General features: G+C 49.7%; 1 protein-coding gene across 3 annotated transcripts in view; it reads left to right on the plus strand.

The window, feature by feature from the left end:
* Positions 1-21547, plus strand: part of RAD18 (RAD18 E3 ubiquitin protein ligase) — a 588315-nt gene that overhangs the window by 283613 nt on the left and 283155 nt on the right. For all 3 annotated transcript variants that reach the window (XM_085624487.1, XM_085624486.1, XM_085624485.1), the window contains exon 8: positions 11771-11844. In XM_085624487.1, the coding sequence (XP_085480613.1) occupies positions 11771-11844 (74 nt within the window). The remainder of the gene's footprint in view (positions 1-11770; positions 11845-21547) is intronic.

Below are 21547 nucleotides of genomic sequence, written 5' to 3' on the forward strand. Positions count from 1 at the left end.
GATGGGGACTACTGGGAGGGATCCGAGGATCCTATGGCCCATCAGGCCCAACTGTCCCAGGACTGGGCAGATGAACTGGGGGAGGCCAGTGGTCTGGATACCTCGCCAGACACTGGGTTCATCTCTCCTCCGACTGTGGCTTCGGAGGAGGGTGCTGCTTTCTCCGTGGTGCTGCGCAAGGCGGCCGCAGCCCTTGGGCTCGAGCTACCTGCAGTGGCTGTGAGGACGAACGTCCTCACTGAGGTGCTTCAGTCTGCAGCAGGCTCCACTGAGCCTCTGCTGCCGTTCAATGAAGCCCTCACTGACGTTCTCCAGGGCACCTGGTCCAAGCCCTCCACAGTTCCTCCTGTGGACAGGAACGTTGCCAGGCGCCACCGCCCTGCTCCGGGCGACCCCAGTTTTCTGTCCCAACACCCTACCCCTGAGAGCCTGGTTATCCAGGCCTCCACCTCCCAATCCTCTTTCCCGACCGCCCCGCCGGACCAGGATTCCAAGAGACTGGAGCAGTTTGGCAAGAAACTGTTCTCATCCCTTAGTTTGGGCCTGCGGTCTTTGAACACCGCTTGTCTCTTGGACCGTTATTCCCACTCTCTGTGGGATGCGGTGGAGGACGCGCTGCCCCTGTGTCCGGAGGAGGTCCGGACACGACTTACCCAGGCTCTGGCCGATGGGAGGGATGCCGCGCGACATGCCATATGTTGTGGGCTTGACACCATGGACTCGCTGGGTAGGGCCATTTCCACCACTGTGGCGCTTCGACGTCACGCCTGGCTGCGGTCCACGTCGTTTTCCGGCGATGTCCAGAGCACTCTCATGGACATGCCGTTTGATGGCACTCGCCTGTTTGGCGAGAAGACGGACAGTGCGCTGAACCGCTTTAAGGACTCCCGGGCTACGGCCAAGTCCTTGGGCCTCTCGGCCCCGCGGTCGCAATCTTCCGCTTTTCGCCCCTTTCGTGGCCAAGGAAGGGGTGCCTCCTCACGTGCGCCTAGCCACCAGCCGCAGAACCAACCTGCGCGCGGTCGCGGACGTGGTTTCCGCCGAGGCGGATCTGGAGGACGACGAGGTCAGCCCACATCCACCCCGGCAGCATCCGCCTCAAAGCCTTCCTAGTCCGAGCTTTCAGGCCCATTCCACGCCAGTGGGCGGCAGAGTTCGCCATCACCTGCTCCACTGGCGGTCCATCACATCGGACAGGTGGGTGCTGCAAATCGTCCGAAGGGGCTACTCCCTCCCCTTCGAGACGACCCCTCCAGCCATGCCACCGCAGCACCACCGTATCTCGGGGGATCATTTGCATCTTCTCCACGAGGAGGTTTCCGCCCTCTTGGCCAAGGGGGCCGTCGAGCGCGTTCCGAGCCCAGAAGTAGGTCGTGGTTGTTATTCCCACTACTTTCTGGTTCCCAAGAAGGGCAAAGGGGGCCTCCGCCCTATCTTGGACCTTCGGAACGTCAATGCCTTCCTCCGGAAGGAAAGGTTCAAGATGTTGACTTTGGCTCAGGTTCTAGCTGCCCTAGACCCCGGAGACTGGATGGTAGCGTTGGACTTGCAGGACGCTTATTTCCACATCCCCGTCCTGCCAGCCCACCGGCGTTACCTGCGGTTCACGGTGGGCCAAGAGCACTTTCAGTTTACCGTGCTCCCCTTCGGCCTCACCAGTGCCCCTCGGGTGTTCACGAAGGTGATGGCGGTGGTCGCAGCTCATCTGCGCAGATCAGGGGTTCCAGTCTTCCCCTATCTCGACGACTGGTTGTTGAAGGCGGGCTCGCCCCAGACAGTCGTCTCCCACCTCCAGACTACGGCGGATCTCCTGCATTTGCTGGGGTTTTCCATCAACGTGCCGAAGTCACACCTGAGTCCCTCTCAGAAGCTCCTCTTCATCGGAGCGGTTCTCGGTTCGGCGCAGTTCCGGGTCTATCCACCGGAACAGCGGGTTCGGGATATACAGGCCCTGATTCCCATCTTTCGGCCTCTATCCTGGGTTTCGGTCAGGCCAGTGTTGCGGCTTCTGGGGCTGATGGCCTCCTGCATCCTACTAGTGCATCACGCCAGGCGGCGCATGCGGGCTCTGCAGTGGGACCTGAAGTTTCAGTGGGCCCAGCATCATGGCAACCTGTCCGACCATGTCTTGATCTCGGAGGGCACTGCACAGCAGTTGCAGTGGTGGCTCACGGACCGCGATTGGGTCATGGGCAGGAGCCTCTCCCTTCCCCAACCGGAGCATGTTGTAGTGACGGATGCGTCCCTCCTGGGATGGGGTGGCCATATGGGAGAGGCGGAGATCAGAGGCCTCTGGTCTCCGGCGGAGTCTCGTCTCCACATCAACCTGTTGGAGTTGAGGGCGATCCGACTTGCACTGAAAGCCTTCCTTCCCTCTGTCAGGGGCAGTGTCGTGCAGGTGTTCACGGACAACACCACCGCCATGTGGTATTGCAACAAACAGGGCGGGGTGGGGTCGTGGACCCTTTGTCAGGAGGCTCTGCGCCTCTGGACGTGGCTGGAACACCAGGGCGTCACCCTAGTGGTTCAACATCTGGCGGGCTCTCTGAACGCCAGGGCGGACGAACTCAGCCGCCGATGCATGATGGATCACGAATGGCGTCTGAACTCCGAAGTGGCGCATGGTCTCTTTCAGCAGTGGGGAGAGCCTTGGTTAGATCTATTCGCCACCGAAGAGAACGCGCAATGTCAGCAGTTCTGCGCGTTGGAATTTCCAAGGCGGCACTCGTTCGGCGACGCTTTTCGTCACGAGTGGAGTTGCGGTCTGTTGTACGCCTTTCCGCCTATTCCAATTCTGCCCAGAGTGCTGAAGAAGATCAGGCACGACCGGGCCCAAGTCATCTTGGTGGCTCCGGATTGGGCACGAAGATACTGGTATCCCGAGCTACTCAGTATGTTGACCGATCCCCCGATACGTCTGCCCCTTCGGGAGGATCTTCTGTCGCAGCAGCAGGGGACGGTCCTCCACCCGAACCTGTCCAGCCTCCACCTCCATGCGTGGAGATTGAGCGGCGGCAGTTGATGCCATTTGACTTGCCTCCTGAAGTCTGTGATATCATTCTGGCAGCCAGGCGTCCCTCCACAAAGACGGTATACGCCTGCCGGTGGAACAAATTTGTGGCATGGTGCACAGCAAAGGCTGTGGATCCCCTTTCCGCCCCTCTTTCTGAGGTTCTCCTCTTTCTTCTTTCTCTGGCCCGGCAGGGCTCTGCCCTGGGCACCCTGAAAGGTTATCTTGCTGCCATCTCTGCCTTCTTGCGGCTTCCTGATCAGCCTTCTCTTTTCAAGTCCCCTGTGGTTACACGCTTTCTAAAAGGCATTACTCACACGTTCCCTCCTGTCCCTTTTGTAATGCCTCAGTGGGACTTGAATCTGGTCTTGACATTCCTGATGTGCGCTCCCTTCGAGCCTCTTCTCAATTGTCCTCTTCGTCTTCTGACTCTTAAGACTGCTTTTCTGGTAGCCATCACCTCGGCTAGACGGGTGAGTGAGCTCCAGGCTTTATCTTCAAAGCCTCCTTTTCTGTCTGTTCATCCGGACAAGGTTGTCCTTCGGCCTCGTCCCTCCTTTCTTCCGAAAGTGGTGACTCCATTTCATCTTGGGCAGTCTGTCACCTTGCCCACCTTCTTTCCGCCTCCGCATCCTTCCAAAGAGGAAGAGAGGCTCCACCGTCTGGACCCAAAACGTGCGCTCTCCTTTTATCTGGACCGCACAAAGCAGTTCCGGGTGGACGACCAACTTTTCGTTGGATACGTGGGTGCTAAGAAGGGGAAAGCTGTGCACAAACGGACCATCTCTCGGTGGGTCGTTTTGTGCATCAAAATTTGTTACTCTTTGGCAAACAAGGACCCTCCTGTTGGGTTGCGCGCCCATTCTACTCGGGCCACAGCGGCTACTACTGCCTTGGGACGGGGAGTCCCTTTGCAGGACATCTGTCAGGCGGCGACGTGGGCTTCGCTACACACGTTTGCCAGGCATTATTGCCTTGACAGCCAAGTCCGGAGGGATGGCTTCTTTGGCCGTTCTGTCCTCCAGGACTTTCTGGTGTGATCTTGGTTCGCAGACCCACCACCGGGGATGGTATTGCTTGGGTATCTTTTCTAAGGTGAGGAATCTAACTAACGTGTTTCTTTCAGATGAACAAGTTACTTACCTTCGGTAACGATGTATCTGTAAGAAACATTAGTTAGTTAGATTCCTCACCGACCCACCCATCCTCCCCGTTCTGCGAACTGACATCTAGGGTTAAGGTTATCCTTTTCAGGCCCCTAGATTTTATTTTTGGCACCAGTGTCGGTCTTTGCATGGCTCTGCGTTCCTGGCGCGGAAGGCTATGTACAAGAACTGACGTCAGCGCGCGAGGGCGGCGTCTAAGTACTCCGACGACGTCATTCCGGCGCACGACGCCGACGACGGACGCGGAGCCGCAGACGACGCCTAGCGACGCGCAAGGGGTATTGCTGACGAAAAATCTTCCGGATCCAGTCTGACGCCTGGGGATATTCTAAGGTGAGGAATCTAACTAACTAATGTTTCTTACAGATACATCGTTACCGAAGGTAAGTAACTTGTTCTTTCAGTTTTTGGTCATCTTAAGCACAGTAATGTAATGATATGCCATCTTATGTCTAATAAACTCATATGTCCAGTAATGCCACTGTGGAGAGTCTGACTGACAGCCTATATCACCCTCACTTCTTTCCTTGAATACAGAGATTCAGACTATAGTTTGAAACAACTCTGACTGTGTAGCGAGCGGGTTCTCCCTCCAGGGAATCATGGAGGTTTCTCTTTCATCTGCTTTCTAGGTTAGTTCTGCTGGGCTCAGCATAGGTTCGTATAGGGTCCAGACTAGATGGCAGATACTTTTTGGCAGATAGCCCTAGAGTTGCCCCTATTGCCTCTAAATAGTCCCATACCAACTTTCTCAGCAGCATAGTACAGTAGAAGTCCCTTGCCTTCTCACAGCTATGATATGCAAATGAAATCCCAGAACCATCATCATTTTCAAGCCATGACATCATCGTATTATATGCCAAGACACAACCAGTGCATACCCAATCACACAATGATGCACGCAAAGGTGAAAACATGCACACATCCCTTCCTCATCCACACCCCTCATTCTTTGGTGTTAGTATTGCACAGGATTGTCCTCACTACTTCCACATGCTCCCATTTTCTAACTTATTAATGGAAATGATTTTCCTACTGTGATTTGACCTTCGAGGCCATTCCCAAACAAGCATTTACAATGCAATAGGTCTCGCAATGACATTATTTTGAGCTATGGAAATTGTAAATGGCAATGTCTTTAAAAAAAATTAAAAGGCACTGTTATTTACAATACCAAAAGCAACACCTATTGCATTGCATAGCGCGGTGTCGGTGAAGACGGCGCCGCGCTTATTAAAGTAAAAAAAAAAGTGTGTTGGGTGACTCACTGGAGAGCGTCTTGAGTGTTGCGCCCAGCTCGGCAGTGCCAATGCCGCCCTGCCAGGGGCTCCCCGCACTTTATCCGGGACATAAATAAAAAGCGTTTAGAATGCCAATAGCTTAAACTCGCGTAAATGCAAGACAAGTCGCGTGGCACACTATCCTAAGCACACATTTTTAGATTAGGTGTTATTAAGCCATGCCCTTAATTGCATTAGCCACGCCCCTTTGAGAGAACCCCCAGTTTTATCATCCCACTTAAAGCCCTGTAAACCTATTTTTGCATTTCAACGATCCTGAAACATCAAAGGAATTATTGACAAGCAAAAAGAAAACTGAGACAGTCCAGCACAAAGGAATGCAAAGGTGTGCGAACTGTGTACATTGCAATCATTGGGAATCAATTCATACATCCCACTAAAGGGTAGGGAGGACGGACACACACACATCACACCACACCACCCCCCGTCAGAAGGTTACGCCAAACCTTAATGAACGAGGGTGCAGGTGAGTGTGAATTAGAGCACAGCCCTTCTTAAAAGGAACCAGACCTGTGCCCGCCTCCTCCCATCCCCCTCGACGCCCACCGGGTCTCCAGAGGGTCTGTTCTGCGACTTCTGTGTTCACTCACTTCCACTCAGAATCACTAGCTGGAGCCTGGTAAGGGTCAAAGGTCCTCACACTCAGCCTCCTACCCCACAGATTTTTTTTTTAATTATAAAAAAAAGCCTAGTTTTATTTCAGAAAGTAACAAGAAATAATTCAATTTAAGCACTCTTGGGCAAAAGGCAGGGGTAAAAATCGAATAGTAGACAGGAAATAAACAAGTGTCCGGCAGCCACACTAGCACCATAACACATGCACTCACACCCACTGCACCTGTAATATAGGCGGCCACGAACAACCCCGTGGCCTGGTGCAAAGGTCTGCTGACATCAGAGCAGAAATCTGGACCTTTTCTCCACACAGAGCATTGGTTTTTTTCCTTTGAAACCATGAGGGGGTAGGGGAAAAGGGACCTGGGAGAAGGCAAGAGGGAGAGAAACCGGAGACATTGAGGAGAGAGGGAAAGAGGGGAGAGAAGAAATAGGAAGAGAAGCGAGAGAATGAGAAGGGGCAGAAGGAAGAGGGTAATCCGTAGGAGAGGAAGGAGTGGAAGAGGAAACAGGAGAGAAATTACGGCGGAGAGGAGGTCTAGGGAGAAGAGAAAGGGGAGGCAGGAAGTAGGGGAGGAGAAAGAAAAATAGGATTAATGGAGAAGGGGCCAGGTAGGGACATATTGAGAACCACGGGAGAGAGAGGGGTAAAGAGAGAGTGAGTGAGAAGAAGGGGCTCGTGGGAATGAGAAAGGAACAAGCGGGAGAAGAATGGGGTGAAACGAAGAGAGGAAATGAGGCTTTAGAGAAGGAAGAGGGTGCGAGAAAAGAGAAGACCTTGAGGTGGAGACATGTTTATAAGAAGAGTGTGGAGGGAGAGAGAGAGAGAGGGAAGGAGGAGCTGGAGAAGAGAGGGAAAACATGACGAGATGCACAAAGAGGGGGATACACGACGAGAGGAGACCGAGAAAGTTGGGTGGGAGGAAGAGGACAAACCAGAGGATGGAGGGAGATAGCAGTGTAGAGGAAGCGAAGCGTGGAGAGCTACAAGTAGTGGCAGAGGCAGGATGAAAGCAAGGTATGATTGAGTGAGAAGAGGAAGATGGCACCGAGAGGGGAGAAGCAGATGAACGAGGCAAGAGGACATGAGAGAGAAGAACAGAAGAACGTTAGAGAGAGGAGAATGTGCGAGCGGAGAACCAAGAGGCAGGAGTCAGGCTATGGTCAAAGGGGTGGAATGCCGCTGCAAGGGCAGCTCAGGGAGCGTGGACAGAGGGGGACGGTGTCACGGTGAGCGGAGAAAACTGTGACATATCTACTTCTACACATTGACCCTTCTGAGGAAGTCTTACCACAGCCAGCTAATATGTGGTACCCTTGGCTTTCCAGAATGAGCGAGATAAGGTTCGTTACAGGAGCCCTTGCGAAAAGACAAAAACAGATTAATCGTTCTCAAAGGAATGTCCTATGTAAACTCCCTCAAAACTACTGGAAAAAACTACAGCAGAAGACACAGAAAGGAAAAATACAACATTGAAACAGAAATCACTACAAAATAAAGGAATTGTTTAAAAGAGAACACTCACAAATACATAGAAAAAAAACCCAAGCCGAAAAACAAAACACAGGGAAATGCTCAAAACTAAAATAAATACGTGTATGAAAACACTAAAACAATGTAAAGGCTTGAAACAACAAAAACCCATCAACCTATTGGAAACCTAAAAATAGAAGTGTTCTCGATACAAAGGCAGCCGCTTGTTTATATTTGCATCGCACTTTCACTTTCACTTTAAGTGAAAGCGCGATGCAAAAATAAACATGCGGCTGAGTGAAAACAGATGGCCCCCTAAAGATAAGAAATTGCTTTGATGGGCCGGACGGAAAGGGGAAAGGTCAGCAACAAAAAAAACTCATTTCCAATGGCAGGCCACCGTTTAGCATAAACGGTGATGCCAGCCAATGAAAATGAGGGGCGGGGCTTCGAGCCCCCTTCTGAAATCTCCTCTAAATCTCCTCTCTAACTATATGTCTCGCCGAGCGAGCAGCGCATGCGTTGCAACGCTAGGCGAGACCTAAAAAGCATAACCTCCTTTCTTGACAAGCTCTCATTAGGTGCCTGCCCTGTTTACTACTCAAAGAGCCTCCTTGCAAACACCAGGGAGAGTCTAGATCGTGTCTCCAAAGGCCAACACCTTCTCATCATAGGCCCCTAATTCCTATGCACCCCCTTCTTATTACCCCCTGGGGTTTTTAGTTTGTGTTGTAATTCCTCCAGTGGTACATTCCCGCATTCGGTTCATCCACCTACTACTGATCCCAGGGTCTTTGCTTTATTTGCGCTTGCATGTACTATTGCAAAATTCCCAAAGACAATACTAAGTTAGTGACTGTGGAAATTATTTTGTTGCTGATAGCCTGGGTTGGCCTGGCCTGTAGCGCAATCGGACAGCGCCTAGCGTACGGTGTGTGGGCCGGCGTTTTGGCTCTTGATGTGCTGTTGATTTCCTAAATATTACACAAACATTGCCTGTGGAAAGCTCAAATCCACGAAGTGTTCCTCACTTTGCAAAACACTTAGCCAGCATGTCTTTACAGGTTAAAAAACAAACGCCCCCATTTGCAACAATGTGCCACTTTTTCAGTAGCCTAATTCTTTAATGAGGGCCACTTTTATTTAGTGCCCGGCCTATTCTGTGTCCCAGTCCAACCCTGCAGACAACTATGCTGTGCCAGTAACTTTGAGTATGAGGGTTCTTACAATTAGCATTATTCTTTCATTTGACAATTTGAGCTTGTACAGCTATCACTGACTTTTCTTTTCTACCCATCTCTATAGTTATGTATCGGTTTTATTCTCCATGTATTGCACAGTCCCTGGAAGTGAAATCAGACCTGTCTAATCTCCACACCCTCACTGGAATATTGGTTTGTTTTTAGACTGCAGTAGTGCACTACTTAGTTCATTCTATCATTAAGCCTGGTATCAGCATTAATGCACTGTGTTGGTAGCATGTAGTTTAAATTGACAGAAATAGTGTTCTAATTCACTTATCTCCTCTGAACACACACGTTCTTCTTAAGGGTTTTTTGTAGATCATTTGCCTTCTTAACCAAGCAGCCACCATGTTCTACTCTGGATAGAGGAACATAGAAATACCAGGAGCTACCAAAACCCACCTCAGCCTAGCTAAAATGACTGCAACAAATACCAGAAACCTGAGGAAATTTAGAAAATAGGTATATAAGGAAAGGACAAAGATGACCTTGAGAGTACAACAAATAATTTACAGCGTACATGATGTGAGAATCTACTATATTTCATTCAAAAAAATAAATTTGAAATTTAAATAATCCAACCACAGAAGATCATTATACATAAACGGATGGTGCACGAGAGGATAAAGTGTTGTATATAGACCCTGAAGAAGCGCAGCGTGCGCAAAACACGTTGGCTGCATTAAGAGATTAAAGCAAGGGATTGAATAAAGAAATCATCACACGAATTTCTGATGTTTGATGCTATTTTTCATCTCAGTAATATTTTGTGTGTGTGACACAACTTAACATTCATTTAACATAGCAAACATTCCAATTATATTTATTTGTGCCCTTTGTCAGGACACATTGACTTGAATGGTTCTGAAACGAGTGTGGCATCAGTGACACTTGTAAAGTTGCAGATGCAGTTTTTTACCCTCCATGCCAAAGCGTTCTGCATCTTCCCCCGTTCACACGCTATGCCTCATGACCATTAATATGACAGGAATAGGTACATATAGGCCAGTCATGCTCAGAGTAGGTCTATGATGGCTGCCAGCATACCACAACTAGACCAAAAATACTAAAATAGTCAAGGATGACCATAATTATGCCATTGGCACTATTATGTCAAGAAAGGACACAAATATGCCAAATATAACACTCTTATGATGGGGCTGGCATATATATTTGGCGGTTCTTGGCACCAGGCATAGTTTCAGGAAGTAATAGTGTTTATTATGGGCACACACATAAATGTTGATGAATCTCTTAATTTTCTCAGGTCTGGATCATACCCTGTACTCCTCAGGTCTTGAGCTGATCATGCATCTAACTGACACATTTTCACTCTGACTCCTGCAGTCCTGCACTTTTGGTGGGTCAGCACTGATTACAGCTCAGGCTACTGCTGCCATACTGTTTTGATGGTGCACTGTTCACACACATGTTGTGACTGATAAAGGAGGGACTGTAACATGGTCAATCTCCTTGTGGCTTAATTATATTGAGATTGGATACAGACTGTCATGTAGCAGGTTCTATAAGCTGGCATAGTGTGCGTTTGAGTGTTAGTATGAGTTACTGTGATAAGTTTGTCTGGCTGTCACTCTTAGCATCTTGAGATGATCAGTGCTGCCTTCTTTATTAGGCACCTACTCTGAAATTGATACTGGGCTTGACTTCACCTCAGAGAGCTACTTTGAAGGTTCTGGCGAGCTACCAGTAGCTCCCGAGCTACTCGTTGGAGACCCCTGCCTTATACAGTGGCTCCTGCCCCACAGATTGATGACCTACCTTACTAGAGTCAGCCTCTTTCAACTCTTCGTTCCAAACAGATATCTACTGTTGTTCCCTAGAGCAGCGGTTCTTGTCCTGTGGTCCCCGACCACTGGGGGTCCACGACACCTACCTAAGGGGTCCGTTGCCTAGAAAATTAAATAGTAATAGCAGATTAAGACAGTACATATACATAATAAAAAGACTAAATTGAAAATAGAAAGCTTTAAATCTTTCTGTAAATGTGAAGGAAATTGGAAGCTAAAAATTAAGTTGGCATCCTTATCTCGATTTTGGAAGCCGTGCAATTACTGCAAACGACCTATAGTAAGGACATTCGGAGGCCGCAATTGAAGCAGTCATATGCACAAACAAAAAAGAGAGCATGCATTAGGAGCAATAAAAGAGTGATATGCTAGAATGTTGAATATTGATGTTTTAGAGGTAAAACGACATGTCACTTATTTCATCCTGAATTAAATGATATATTTAATAATTTTTTGATTTGTTTGATGTATACTTGTTTTTTATATTTTTTGTATTCGTTTGAGGTTCAAATTATAGAAATTGCTTATGTGGGGGTCTCTGCCTTACAGTAGAGATTCAGTGGTGGTCCACAGATGTCAAAAGGTTAAGAACTGCTGCGTTAGAAACGTTTCCACATCCCAAGTGTACAGTGTTATCTACAGCAGCCAGAGTTATGCGTATGTTGAAAACCAGAGTGCATCCTCGAAGGCTTTGAGATTTGCTGTGCTGTGACCATGCAAAGGGATTTGCACATTTTTTGTCCTAGGACAAGCCAAAATCTCTGAAAATGTTTGCGGCACCTCTACCACTCCTGATCACCATAAGCCGCTACCTCTTCCATAACTACCACTGTCCCCACTTGCCCAACGCTTTCTGTTTCTCCCACTGTGCTTTTAGGTTGTTCCTTATTTTTATAATGCCTTTCTGTTTTTGCTGTTTGGACCTTGTCTTTGGGTACTTGCGCTCTTGCTCCTGTTCTGCTTTGAGTAATCACTGTGGTGGGCGTGTTCCTGACAACCTCTTAACTTCCCGTCCACTGAGCCACTCTGTTGCATGATCTATCCATCTGTCTCCTCGGACCCGAATTTGTTCTTTATTTGCTGTGATCAATGTTTCTCTTGTGTTTTGAACCTATGTGTTTCCACATTAACTGAAGATATTTGTTATTACAGCTGCTGAGATCGTCAAAGAGATCGAACAAAATGAGAAGACTCGAGCACAGCTGCAGTTGAAGTCTGGAGCACAAGTAAGAAGTCAGCAGGGCACTTCTCACTGATGGCCAACTTGGGTTGTAACTGACAATGTTAACATTGTATTGGTAAAGTAGCAACAATACTCTTAGAAGATCTAGCGAGTGGCCGACTAAGAATGCTGTCCAGCACTGGTCCGGGAACGCTGGATGCATGTCACATTTTGTGGATCTCATGCAATGAATCTCACTCGACAATATTTGTAGTCAGTGGACATCCTGTAAATGTGGCATTGATCCGCACTTGTGGACCTAGAGGTTGGACATCCCTGGTCTATGATGCAGGACTTGTTGATATTTTAATTTTTCTGTTTCTTTTTGTTGCTAAACATAGATATTTTAGAGAAGACTGGTTTTAAGTTGGATTGACCTATTACCTCTGGCAAGTTACTGCAATGAGCGCTCCAAATACTAGTGGCTTACATGCGCAACCTCTCTGCATCGCAACTGCTTATCCTTAATTCATAGTTTTGCATTTAACATTTTGGGCTTACAGGTTAAAAATGTGACTTCTTGATTAGTTTGTACTGAAGTGTAATACATATGGCTAGACCATTTCTTTCTTAGTTTGGGAGCGGAACACCTAACTCCCTCGAAAGGAGATTTTCTTTTTATCAAAAATAATTTCTGCAAATATTGCAAAGTTGTGTCACTAGCAGCAATATCTTAACCCCTTTGCTGCTAGGCCTCCCCCCCCCTGTGCTAAGCCTTTTTTTGGCTATTTGGGGTAGTTTGCGCTTAGGCCCCTGTAACTTTGTGACCACATAAGGTATCCACGCCAAATGTGCGTCCTTGTCTTCCAACATCATGGGGATTCAAAAGGTTCCCAGGGTTTGTGGATTCCCCTGGAGGGGGGCCCAGAAATTGGCCAAAAAACAGCTACATTTTGGGTTTTGGGGGAAAAATGAGAGAAAAGTGCTGCAAATGAAAGCGTCTGGGTTTTTCCTTGCAAATGGTATCAAAAAGGGTTTGTGGGGCTGAAATCACCTTTTTCCAAAGTTTTAGGGAATGACAGACTTTTGTCAGAAAACCAATTTTTTTTACACGGTTTTGGCATTTTTCTGGGACATAGCCTATTTTTGCTATTTTTTGAGCTTTCAACCTCATTGCAGTTAATGGCAGAAATGGGTATGAAAGCAATAATGGATCCTGGAAAGCTATACATGTTTGTAAAGTAGACAAAATTCTGAATTCAGCAAGGGGTCATTTGTGTAGATCCTTCAAGGTTTCCTTATAGAAACTAATAGTTAAATGTAGGAAAAATTGAAATTCAGTTGAAAAAAACAGCCTTTTGTGTCAACGTTTTCACCTGTAACTTATTCTAATTATGACAGCTCTTTGAAAGCAATATACCGTTACATCCGCCGGACCTTACTGGTTGTGGGGATATATAGGACTTTTAGGTTCACCACGAACCCAGAGCCAAAAACTGAGCAGCGACTTGCAATGGTTTTTTATTATGTACCAGGTACATAGCAATTATTCTGGGAAAATGTATACATGGAAATATCTGTATGAAAGACACCTATGTATTTCTGAAATGAGAACAAAATATAGAGTTTAGAAACAGTAGATATTTGCACATTTTCGAAATTGGGAACACTCATACTAGCATGAGAATTATCGGTTCTTTTTCAAAATGACTTCTTTTTTACACATTGTCTTTCATTTGGAAGGCAGAAATGCATTGAAAGTCAATAGGTAATAGCAGTTGCTTTATAAATCTGAATTACACGAAGTCTCCCGATAAAAATGGTACCTCACTTGTGTGGGTAGGCATAGTGCCCACAACAGGAAACGGCTCAAAACGCAACGTGAACACACCACATTTTCGCAATGAAAAATTACCCTTATTTGCAAAGTGCCTAGCTGTAGTTTCTGAACCCTAGCTCTGCCGGCACCTAGGGAAACCTAGCACACCTATACATTTTTTAAAACTAGACACCCAGGGTAATCCAGGATGGGGTGACTCGACTGCCTCCCACCAGGTTATGTTACCCAGAATCCCTTGCAAACCTAAAAAATTGTAAAAGAAAACACATTTTCCTCACATTTCTGTGGTGGAAAGTTCTGGAATCTGCATGGATCCACAAATTTCCACCCACCCCGCATTCCCCAAAGTCTTCCGAGAACAATGGTACCTCACTTGCACGGGTAGGCCTAGTTCCCGCAACATGAAACGGCACAAAACGCAACGTGGACACACCACAATTTCACAGTGCAAAAAAAAAAGGACCCTTTTTTGGCAAAGTGCCTAGCTGTCGTTTTTTAACCGTAGCTCTGCTGGCACCTAGGAAAACCTAGCAAACCTATACATTTCTGAAAACTAGACATCCGGGGGATTCCAGGGAGGTATGGCTTGCGTGGATCCCCCAACGTTTCCTTACCCAGAATCCCCTGCAACCCTCAATTTTAGCTGAAAAAATCATTTTTCACACATTTTTGTGTGGGAAAGTTGTGGCATCACCAGGCTGACACAAATTTCCTACCACCCAGCGTTCCCCCGGGTCTCCCGATAAAAATGGTGCCTCACTCGTGTGGGAGGCCCAAGTACACGCGACAGGCAAGGGCCCAAAACGGAAATTTTGGGGATCCACGCAAGCCATACCTCCCTGGAATCCCCCGGATGTCTAGTTTTCAGAAATGTGTGGTATTGGTAGGTTTCCTGTTAGAATCCGGGGTCTCTGGTTGGCGCAGGTATGCACTTGCGACAAGCAGGGACCCTTTCCTCTAAGTCAGGGCATAGTATTACCTCTTTAAAAATAACCCCTGCTCCCCCTCTAGGTAACGTGGCGCGAGCAGTCAGGCTAGATTCCAGAGGGCATTAGGTTAAGCGTTCAAGATATCCCACACAATAATCACCACCCCACCACACAGAGACACAAGGCTGTATTTATGAAAATAAAGTTCTTTATATAAATCTCTTATGCAGGCTTCAAATACAGTCTTCTCTCTTTAAATAAGGTTCCAGTTACTTTCAATGCTTTTAGGCAGTCCACAGATGTAAAAATGGCAATGTTCTACTTAAAATAGCTCTCTTGGGGTGTCTGTGCGCTTCGTAGCGCCTCTAGTACGCTCCGTACAAAGTTTTGGACGTGCCTTGCCGTTTCCCACGCTTCTCGCGTGAGCACGCGTACTCGGGACGTGAACCGTACGGACCGTACCTTCGTAGGTACGTGTCGTACACGTTCGGTACGCCTCTTTCAAAACCTCACGCTTCTCGCGTGAGCAACGTCCTATACTTTAAATGGAGTACGGTTCGTACCTTTCTGGGTCGCCTCGCACAGCTGCTACGAAGGTTGCAAAAGTTCACGCTTCACGCGTGAACAGCGTAGCAGGTCTAAAGTGCCAGTACGGCCCGAACAAAGCAACGGACGGGTCGTACTTCAGCGCGCTGCACACAGTACCTTAAATTCTTGAAGGGCAAAGTTCCTGGCGGCTCCAGAAGTCCGTGAGGGGTGTCCCACGTCCCGCTGCTGTCCCTTGAGGTTAGTGGATGGCGATGCTTCGTGGGGCACTTCTAGGCTTCCGGGCTCGCACCAGAGGTCAGAAGCAGGAGGGGCAGCTCGGGGGCAATTTCTTCAGCGCGTCGCGCTGCCGGCTTCACTCAGAGGACGCGCAGTGATTCGAAGGTCCTTACAGGGCTTCCACGGCCAGGGGGGTCGCAGAGGCTCGGCGCTCGGAGCCTAGTCAGTCTCTTCTTTGCGGTGCGAGCTACGGCTCGGGGGGCAGTTGCTTGCGGTGCTTGGACCAGGTGGACAGGTCTTTGCGGTGCTCGCAGTAGCCCCGGTGGCAGACGTCGCGGTGCTCAGATGAGGGGCACACAGGTCCTCTGGGGTCAGCGTTACCGGATCGCCTCCAGCAGCTTCTCTTCTTCTTGGGGAAAGGTAGCGCCCACTGTTCCTGGGGCGCAGTTCAGGGGGCAATTTCACCAGCAAGCCCTTGGAGATTGTTTAAAGCACAAGTTGATCAAAAGTCTTTTCTTCTCAAGTCTTTTCCTCCTCTCCTTCTTGCAGCAAGGCACCCACCACAGGCCAGTCTCACAGGTCAGAGACAGTAGTCCTCCATGCAGCTTTCCCAGGTCCTTCTCTTCGGGCAGAGTTTCTTCTTGGCGCAAACAGGATCTGATTTCTTAAGAGCAGGGCTCCTTCTTTTATAGCACAATTCTTTTGTTCTTTGTCGCCAGGGGGCCTGGGCCTGACTCAGTCCAGTTTTGGAGCACTTTGTTGTGGTGACTCGTCTCTGCCCTGCTGCTGAAAGGAAAGAGCATTCAGCCGCTCCACAGGGGGCGGAGCCGGCATTGTGGTGGCAGAGCACAGGTCTATTCAGAGTTAAAGGTGTACTCCTCCCACCCATCCTGGTGTAATCTCTCTACCCACCACCTGGCAGCCAGCCTGTCTCCTGGAATTCCCCAGCCCTGCTCCTTTACTTTTACTAGGCAGAACACACACACACAGCAGAGGCGGACTGAAATGGCCAGGTCAGTAAATACAAACTTTCTAAAAGTAGTATTTACAAACACAGGATATTAAAATAAACTTTACTAAAAGAAGTATTTTATTATTCTGAGTTCAGGCATACTAAACTTGACTTTCTACCATGCTCTATGAGTCCACTGGGATTACAGCGTGTAGTAATTTCAGCAGCCCATTCTGGCCTATGGAGAGCAGGTAGCCTTCAATAGTGAAAAACGAAAATGGCTGTAATTCACGATTAGGACATGCCACACACATCAGGGCATGTCCTACCTTATACCTACAATGCACCCTGCCCATGGGCCTACCAGAGGGGTGACTAATATGTAGTTAAGTGAAGGTTTGGGGACTGGCAAGTAGGTGCACTTGCGCAATCAGCGCGACAGTACCATACCGCGCGCAGGTTCTGCAGTGGCAGACCCTAGACACATTGTACTAGGCCGCTTCTGTGGGTGGCACAACCAGTGCTGCAAGCCCACCAGCAGCATTTGTATTTACAAGCCCTGGCACTCCTGGTGCACTTTACTAGGGGCTGATAGTAAACCAAATAAGCCAAACAGGGACACCAATCAATGTATACACTTTTCCAAAGGGAGCACTTGCACTGTGGCACTGATTAGTAGTGGCACAGTGCCCTGAGCAATTAACACCAACAAAATACAATGAGGCACATCAGCAAAAAGTGGAAGGGAAACTCACGCCAAGGTGCCAGGTCTAACACGTGTTCCCTCCAGCTGAAATGTGGGGGGAACTACCCTACCCCAGGAAGTTCCTCTTCACTAAGGCGGAAAAACCTGGACAGACCGTCAGCATTGGCGTGATCTGTGCCAGGGCGATGCTCCACTGTAAAGTCCATACCCTGTAGGGAGATGGACCACCTCAACAGTTTTGGGTTCTCACCCCTCATTTGCATCAACCATCTGAGGGGCCTGTGGTCGGTCTGAACCCGGAAGTGAGTCCCAAACAAGTAGGGCCTCAGCTTCTTCAGCGCCCAGACCACAGCAAATGCTTCTCGCTCTATCGCACTCCACCTTTGTTCCCGTGGAAGTAACCTCCTACTAATAAAGGCTACAGGTTGGTCCCAGCCCTCCTCAGTCATCTGTGAGAGAACAGCCCCTACACCATGCTCTGATGCGTCTGTCTGCACTAGGAATTCTTTGGAGAAGTTAGGAGCCAAGAGCACGGGCGCCGTGCACATGGCAGTTTTCAGGGTGTCAAAAGCCTTCTGACAGGTGTCAGTCCATATCACTTTTCTGGGCTGCTTCTTCGAAGTCAGCTCTGTCAAGGGGGCAACGATGCTGCCATACCCCTTGACAAACCTCCTGTAGTACCCTGTGAGTCCTAAAAAGACCCTCACCTCCGTCTGGGTCTTTGGGGGCTCCCAAGCCAGGATGGTTTCGATCTTGGGTTGTAGGGGCGCCACCTGGCCGCTCCCTACTTGGTGTCCCAAGTACATCACGGAACCCTGCCCGATCTGACACTTGCTTGCCTTGATCGTGAGGCCTGCCTTGCGCAGTGCCATCAACACTTCCCAGAGATGTTGCAGGTGCTCTTTCCATGTGCCACTGAACACTGCGATGTCATCCAGGTAGGCGGCGCTGAACTCGGTCAGCCCAGCCAACACCTGGTTGACCAACCTCTGGAAGGTGGCAGGGGCATTCTTCATCCCAAATGGCATAACCCGGAACTGGTAATGCCCATCTGGTGTGGAGAAGGTGGACCTCTCTTTGGCCCCATCAGTCAAGGCGATCTGCCAGTACCCAGACGTTAAATCAAACATGCTGAGGTACCGTGCAGCCCCTAACCGATCGATGAGCTCATCAGCTCTGGGGATGGGGTCCGCGTCAGTTTTCGTGACTGAATTGAGTCCTCTGTAGTCCACACAGAACCGGAGTTCGGGTGTGGCACCCAGCGCTGCAGCCTTTGGGACCAAGACCACTGGGCTGGCCCAAGGACTGCTGGAGGACTCAACCACCCCAAGAGCAAGCATCTTTGAGACCGCCTCTTTGATGCAGGCTCTGACCCTGTCAGTTACCCTGTAAACCTTGTGCTTCACAGGTAAGCTGTCTCCTGTATCCACATCATAGACGCACCAATCTGTGATACCAGAAACCAGGGAGAACAGGTCAGGAAACTGCCCCAGCAGCTGGCGGCAGTCATCCTGTTGCTCTTGGGTCAGGGTGGGTGAGAGGGTAACTCCATCCACTGACCCGTCTCGCTCGGAGGCTACCAGGAGGTCAGGAAGAGGCTCAGACTCCTCCTCCGTCCCATCATCTGTGGCCAAGAGCATGCCCACTTCGGACCTCTCCAAGTGGGGCTTCAGTCGATTGACATGTAGGACCCTCAAGGGGTTCCTAGGAGACTGCAAGTCCACCAAGTAGGTGACAGAACTCTTGCGCTCCACAATCTCAAAGAGTCCTGTCCACTTGTCCTGGAGTGCACAAGGCTCCACAGGGGCCAGGACCCATACCTTTTGACCAGGTTGAAGCTCAACCAGAGTGGCATTCTAGTCGTACCACCGCTTCATTTCCTCCTGGCTGGCTTCCAGATTTGCCTCAGCAAGTTGCCTGAAATGCCTAGACTGGTTCCGAAAGGCCAGCATGTAACTATATACATTCTGGGGAGGTTTCCTGGGAGATTGCTCCCAGCCTTCCTTGACCAGACTAAGAGGTCCTCGTACTGGATGGCCATACAGAAGATCAAAGGGACTGAACCCCAGAGACTTCTGTGGCACCTCACGGTACGCAAAGAGAAGGCATGGTAAGAGGACGTCCCACTTACGCCTCATGGGTTCCTCAAGACCCATAATCATGCCCTTCAGGGTTCGGTTGAATCTCTCAACCAACCCGTTTTCTTGGGGATGGTAAGGGGTGGTGAACTTGTATGTCACACCACACTCTTGCCAAAGGGATTTCATATATTTCGATATGAAATTGGTCCCCCTGTCGGACACCACCTCTAGAGGGAATCCTACTCGTGAGAAAATTCCCATCAGTGCCTGTCCCACCACGGGGGCCGTCACTGTCCTCAGAGGGATGGCTTCAAGGTACCGGGTGGCATGGTCCACCAAGACCAGGATAAACCTGTTGCCCATGGCTGTCTTGGGGTCCAGTGGCCCCACAATGTCAATCCCCACTCGCTGGAATGGGGTACTGACCACAGGGAAAGGTTTGAGTGGAGCCTTCAGCTTCCTTCCACTCTTGCCACTTGCCTGGCAAATCTGGCATGTCCTGCAGTGAGTGTCAGAACTCCTGCGCATTTTAGGCCAATAAAAGTGGGTGACAAGCCTTTCGAAGGTCTTGTCCTGCCCCAAATGCCCTGCTAACGGAACGTCGTGAGCCAGCCCCAGTAGGAAGGCTCTGAACTTCTGGGGTACCATCAGCGCACGGGCTGACCCAGGTTCAGCAACCTTAGGCTCTGAGTACAGGAGGTCGTTCTCCCAGTAGATTAAGTGAGTACCGGACTGATCACCATTGGCTTGGGCTGCAGCCTGCTGCCGCATACCCACTAGAGAGGGGCACTCTTTCTGCTCCCTGCAGAATTCCTCCCTGGTGGGGCCTCCGTCTTGCTGCCAATGGGTGAGCTCAGGCAGGTCCCCCAGTTCGGCTATCTGCTCCCCGGTAGGCTCCAGGGCATCCCCCTCAAGGTCTGCTTCCTCCTGGGCCGTGGGAACTTTAGGAGCCGGTTTCCCGTGCCTCCTGCGCCCTCTCCCTAAAGCCGGTTCCTGGGCCTCTCCCTCAGGCTCCAGGGTCCCTTCAACACCCCTACTGGCTGCCATCGACCGGGTGGTCACGCACGCCCAATCAGGTAAACCCACCATCCGCAGGTGAGCTGTCTTCTCCACCTTTTCCCAAGGGGAGCTCTCCAAATCATTCCCTAGGAGACAGTCTACAGGCATGGCAGTTCTCACAGCGACTTGCAGAGTACCAGAGACCCCCCCCCACTCAAAGGAAACTTGAGACATTGGACAATGACTCTCTGGGTTGTCAACATTGACAACCCGACAATAGGCATGGGGTACGACCTGCTCTTGAGATACCAGGTGCTGCCGCACTGCAGTCACGCTGGCTCCTGTGTCTCTAAGAGCCTCTACCTTCTTCCCATTGACGGTCACCACTTGCCCATATTTCTTAGTGTTAAAGGGCAAGTCGGCGTTTGGGACCATCTCACTGTCTCCTAGTGAGACTAGGGTCAGTTGGACGGGGTCCCACCCACCTGGGACTTCTACCTCCTCCCCAAAGGCTACTGTAGCCACTTGCTTCGGTAGAGCACCAGTGGGTGCTGGTTTCACATACTGGCGACACTTGGGATCACTGGCAAAGTGACCTAGTTCACCACATTTATAACATTGAGGGGGCCCCTTGGGAACAGGTTTACCTGTTGGGGCCCCTGTCGGCTTCGGGGGTGGGGGAGGCTGAGAACCTTTCTGCTGGTTCCCTTGGGGATTACTTTGGGGGCCTTTTTGGAACCCTTTCTGTTTTCCCTTGTCCCCCCCACTCTTCTGCTGGGGACCCTGCCCACCCTTGGCGGAGTCTCCCACTTGACCCTTGTGGACCCTGGTGCTGACCCAGCGGTCCGCCTCTTCAGCAAGCTTCCTAGGGTTAGTCAGCTTGCTATCTATCAGGTGTTGGCGTAGCTCAGGAAAACAATTAAGCGACAAGTGCTCCCATGCAATTAAATCAAAGAGACCTTGGTAATCATCAACTTTGCTACCCTTCACCCAGCCATCCAGTGCTCTGCAGAAAAAGGTCACATACTCCACATACGTACTCCCCGCAATCTTGGTACACCCCCTGAACCTCTGTCTATATAATTCAGGAGTTAGCCCATATCTGGTCATTAAAGCTTCCTTCATGTGGGGGTAAGAATTATACATGTCAGATGGCAAATCTAAAAGTGTGTCCCGCCCCTCACTGAGGAACCGTCCCCACAACCCCGCTCCCAATCTCTCTCAGGGACCCGGTGGGAAGACATGGCTACCTCATAGGCCTTGAACCACTGCCCTATGTCATCATTCTTAAAGTATTCCTTAACTACATCTTTTGGCATGTACACCCTTGACTCTACCTGCACCGGCGTTGCGCTGCCACCAGAGGGAGAGTTTTCCAAACTTTTCTCTTTTATCGCCAGCTCCCTCATTCTCGCGTCGTGCTCAATCTGAATCTTTCTTTCTTCAAGAGCCATTTTCTTGCTCAGCAGTGTGTGGCGTGCAGCAGTGTGAGGCG

The sequence above is a fragment of the Triturus cristatus genome, chromosome 9, assembly GCF_964204655.1.
Source record: "Triturus cristatus chromosome 9, aTriCri1.1, whole genome shotgun sequence".
Taxonomy (NCBI): Eukaryota; Metazoa; Chordata; class Amphibia; order Caudata; family Salamandridae; genus Triturus; species Triturus cristatus.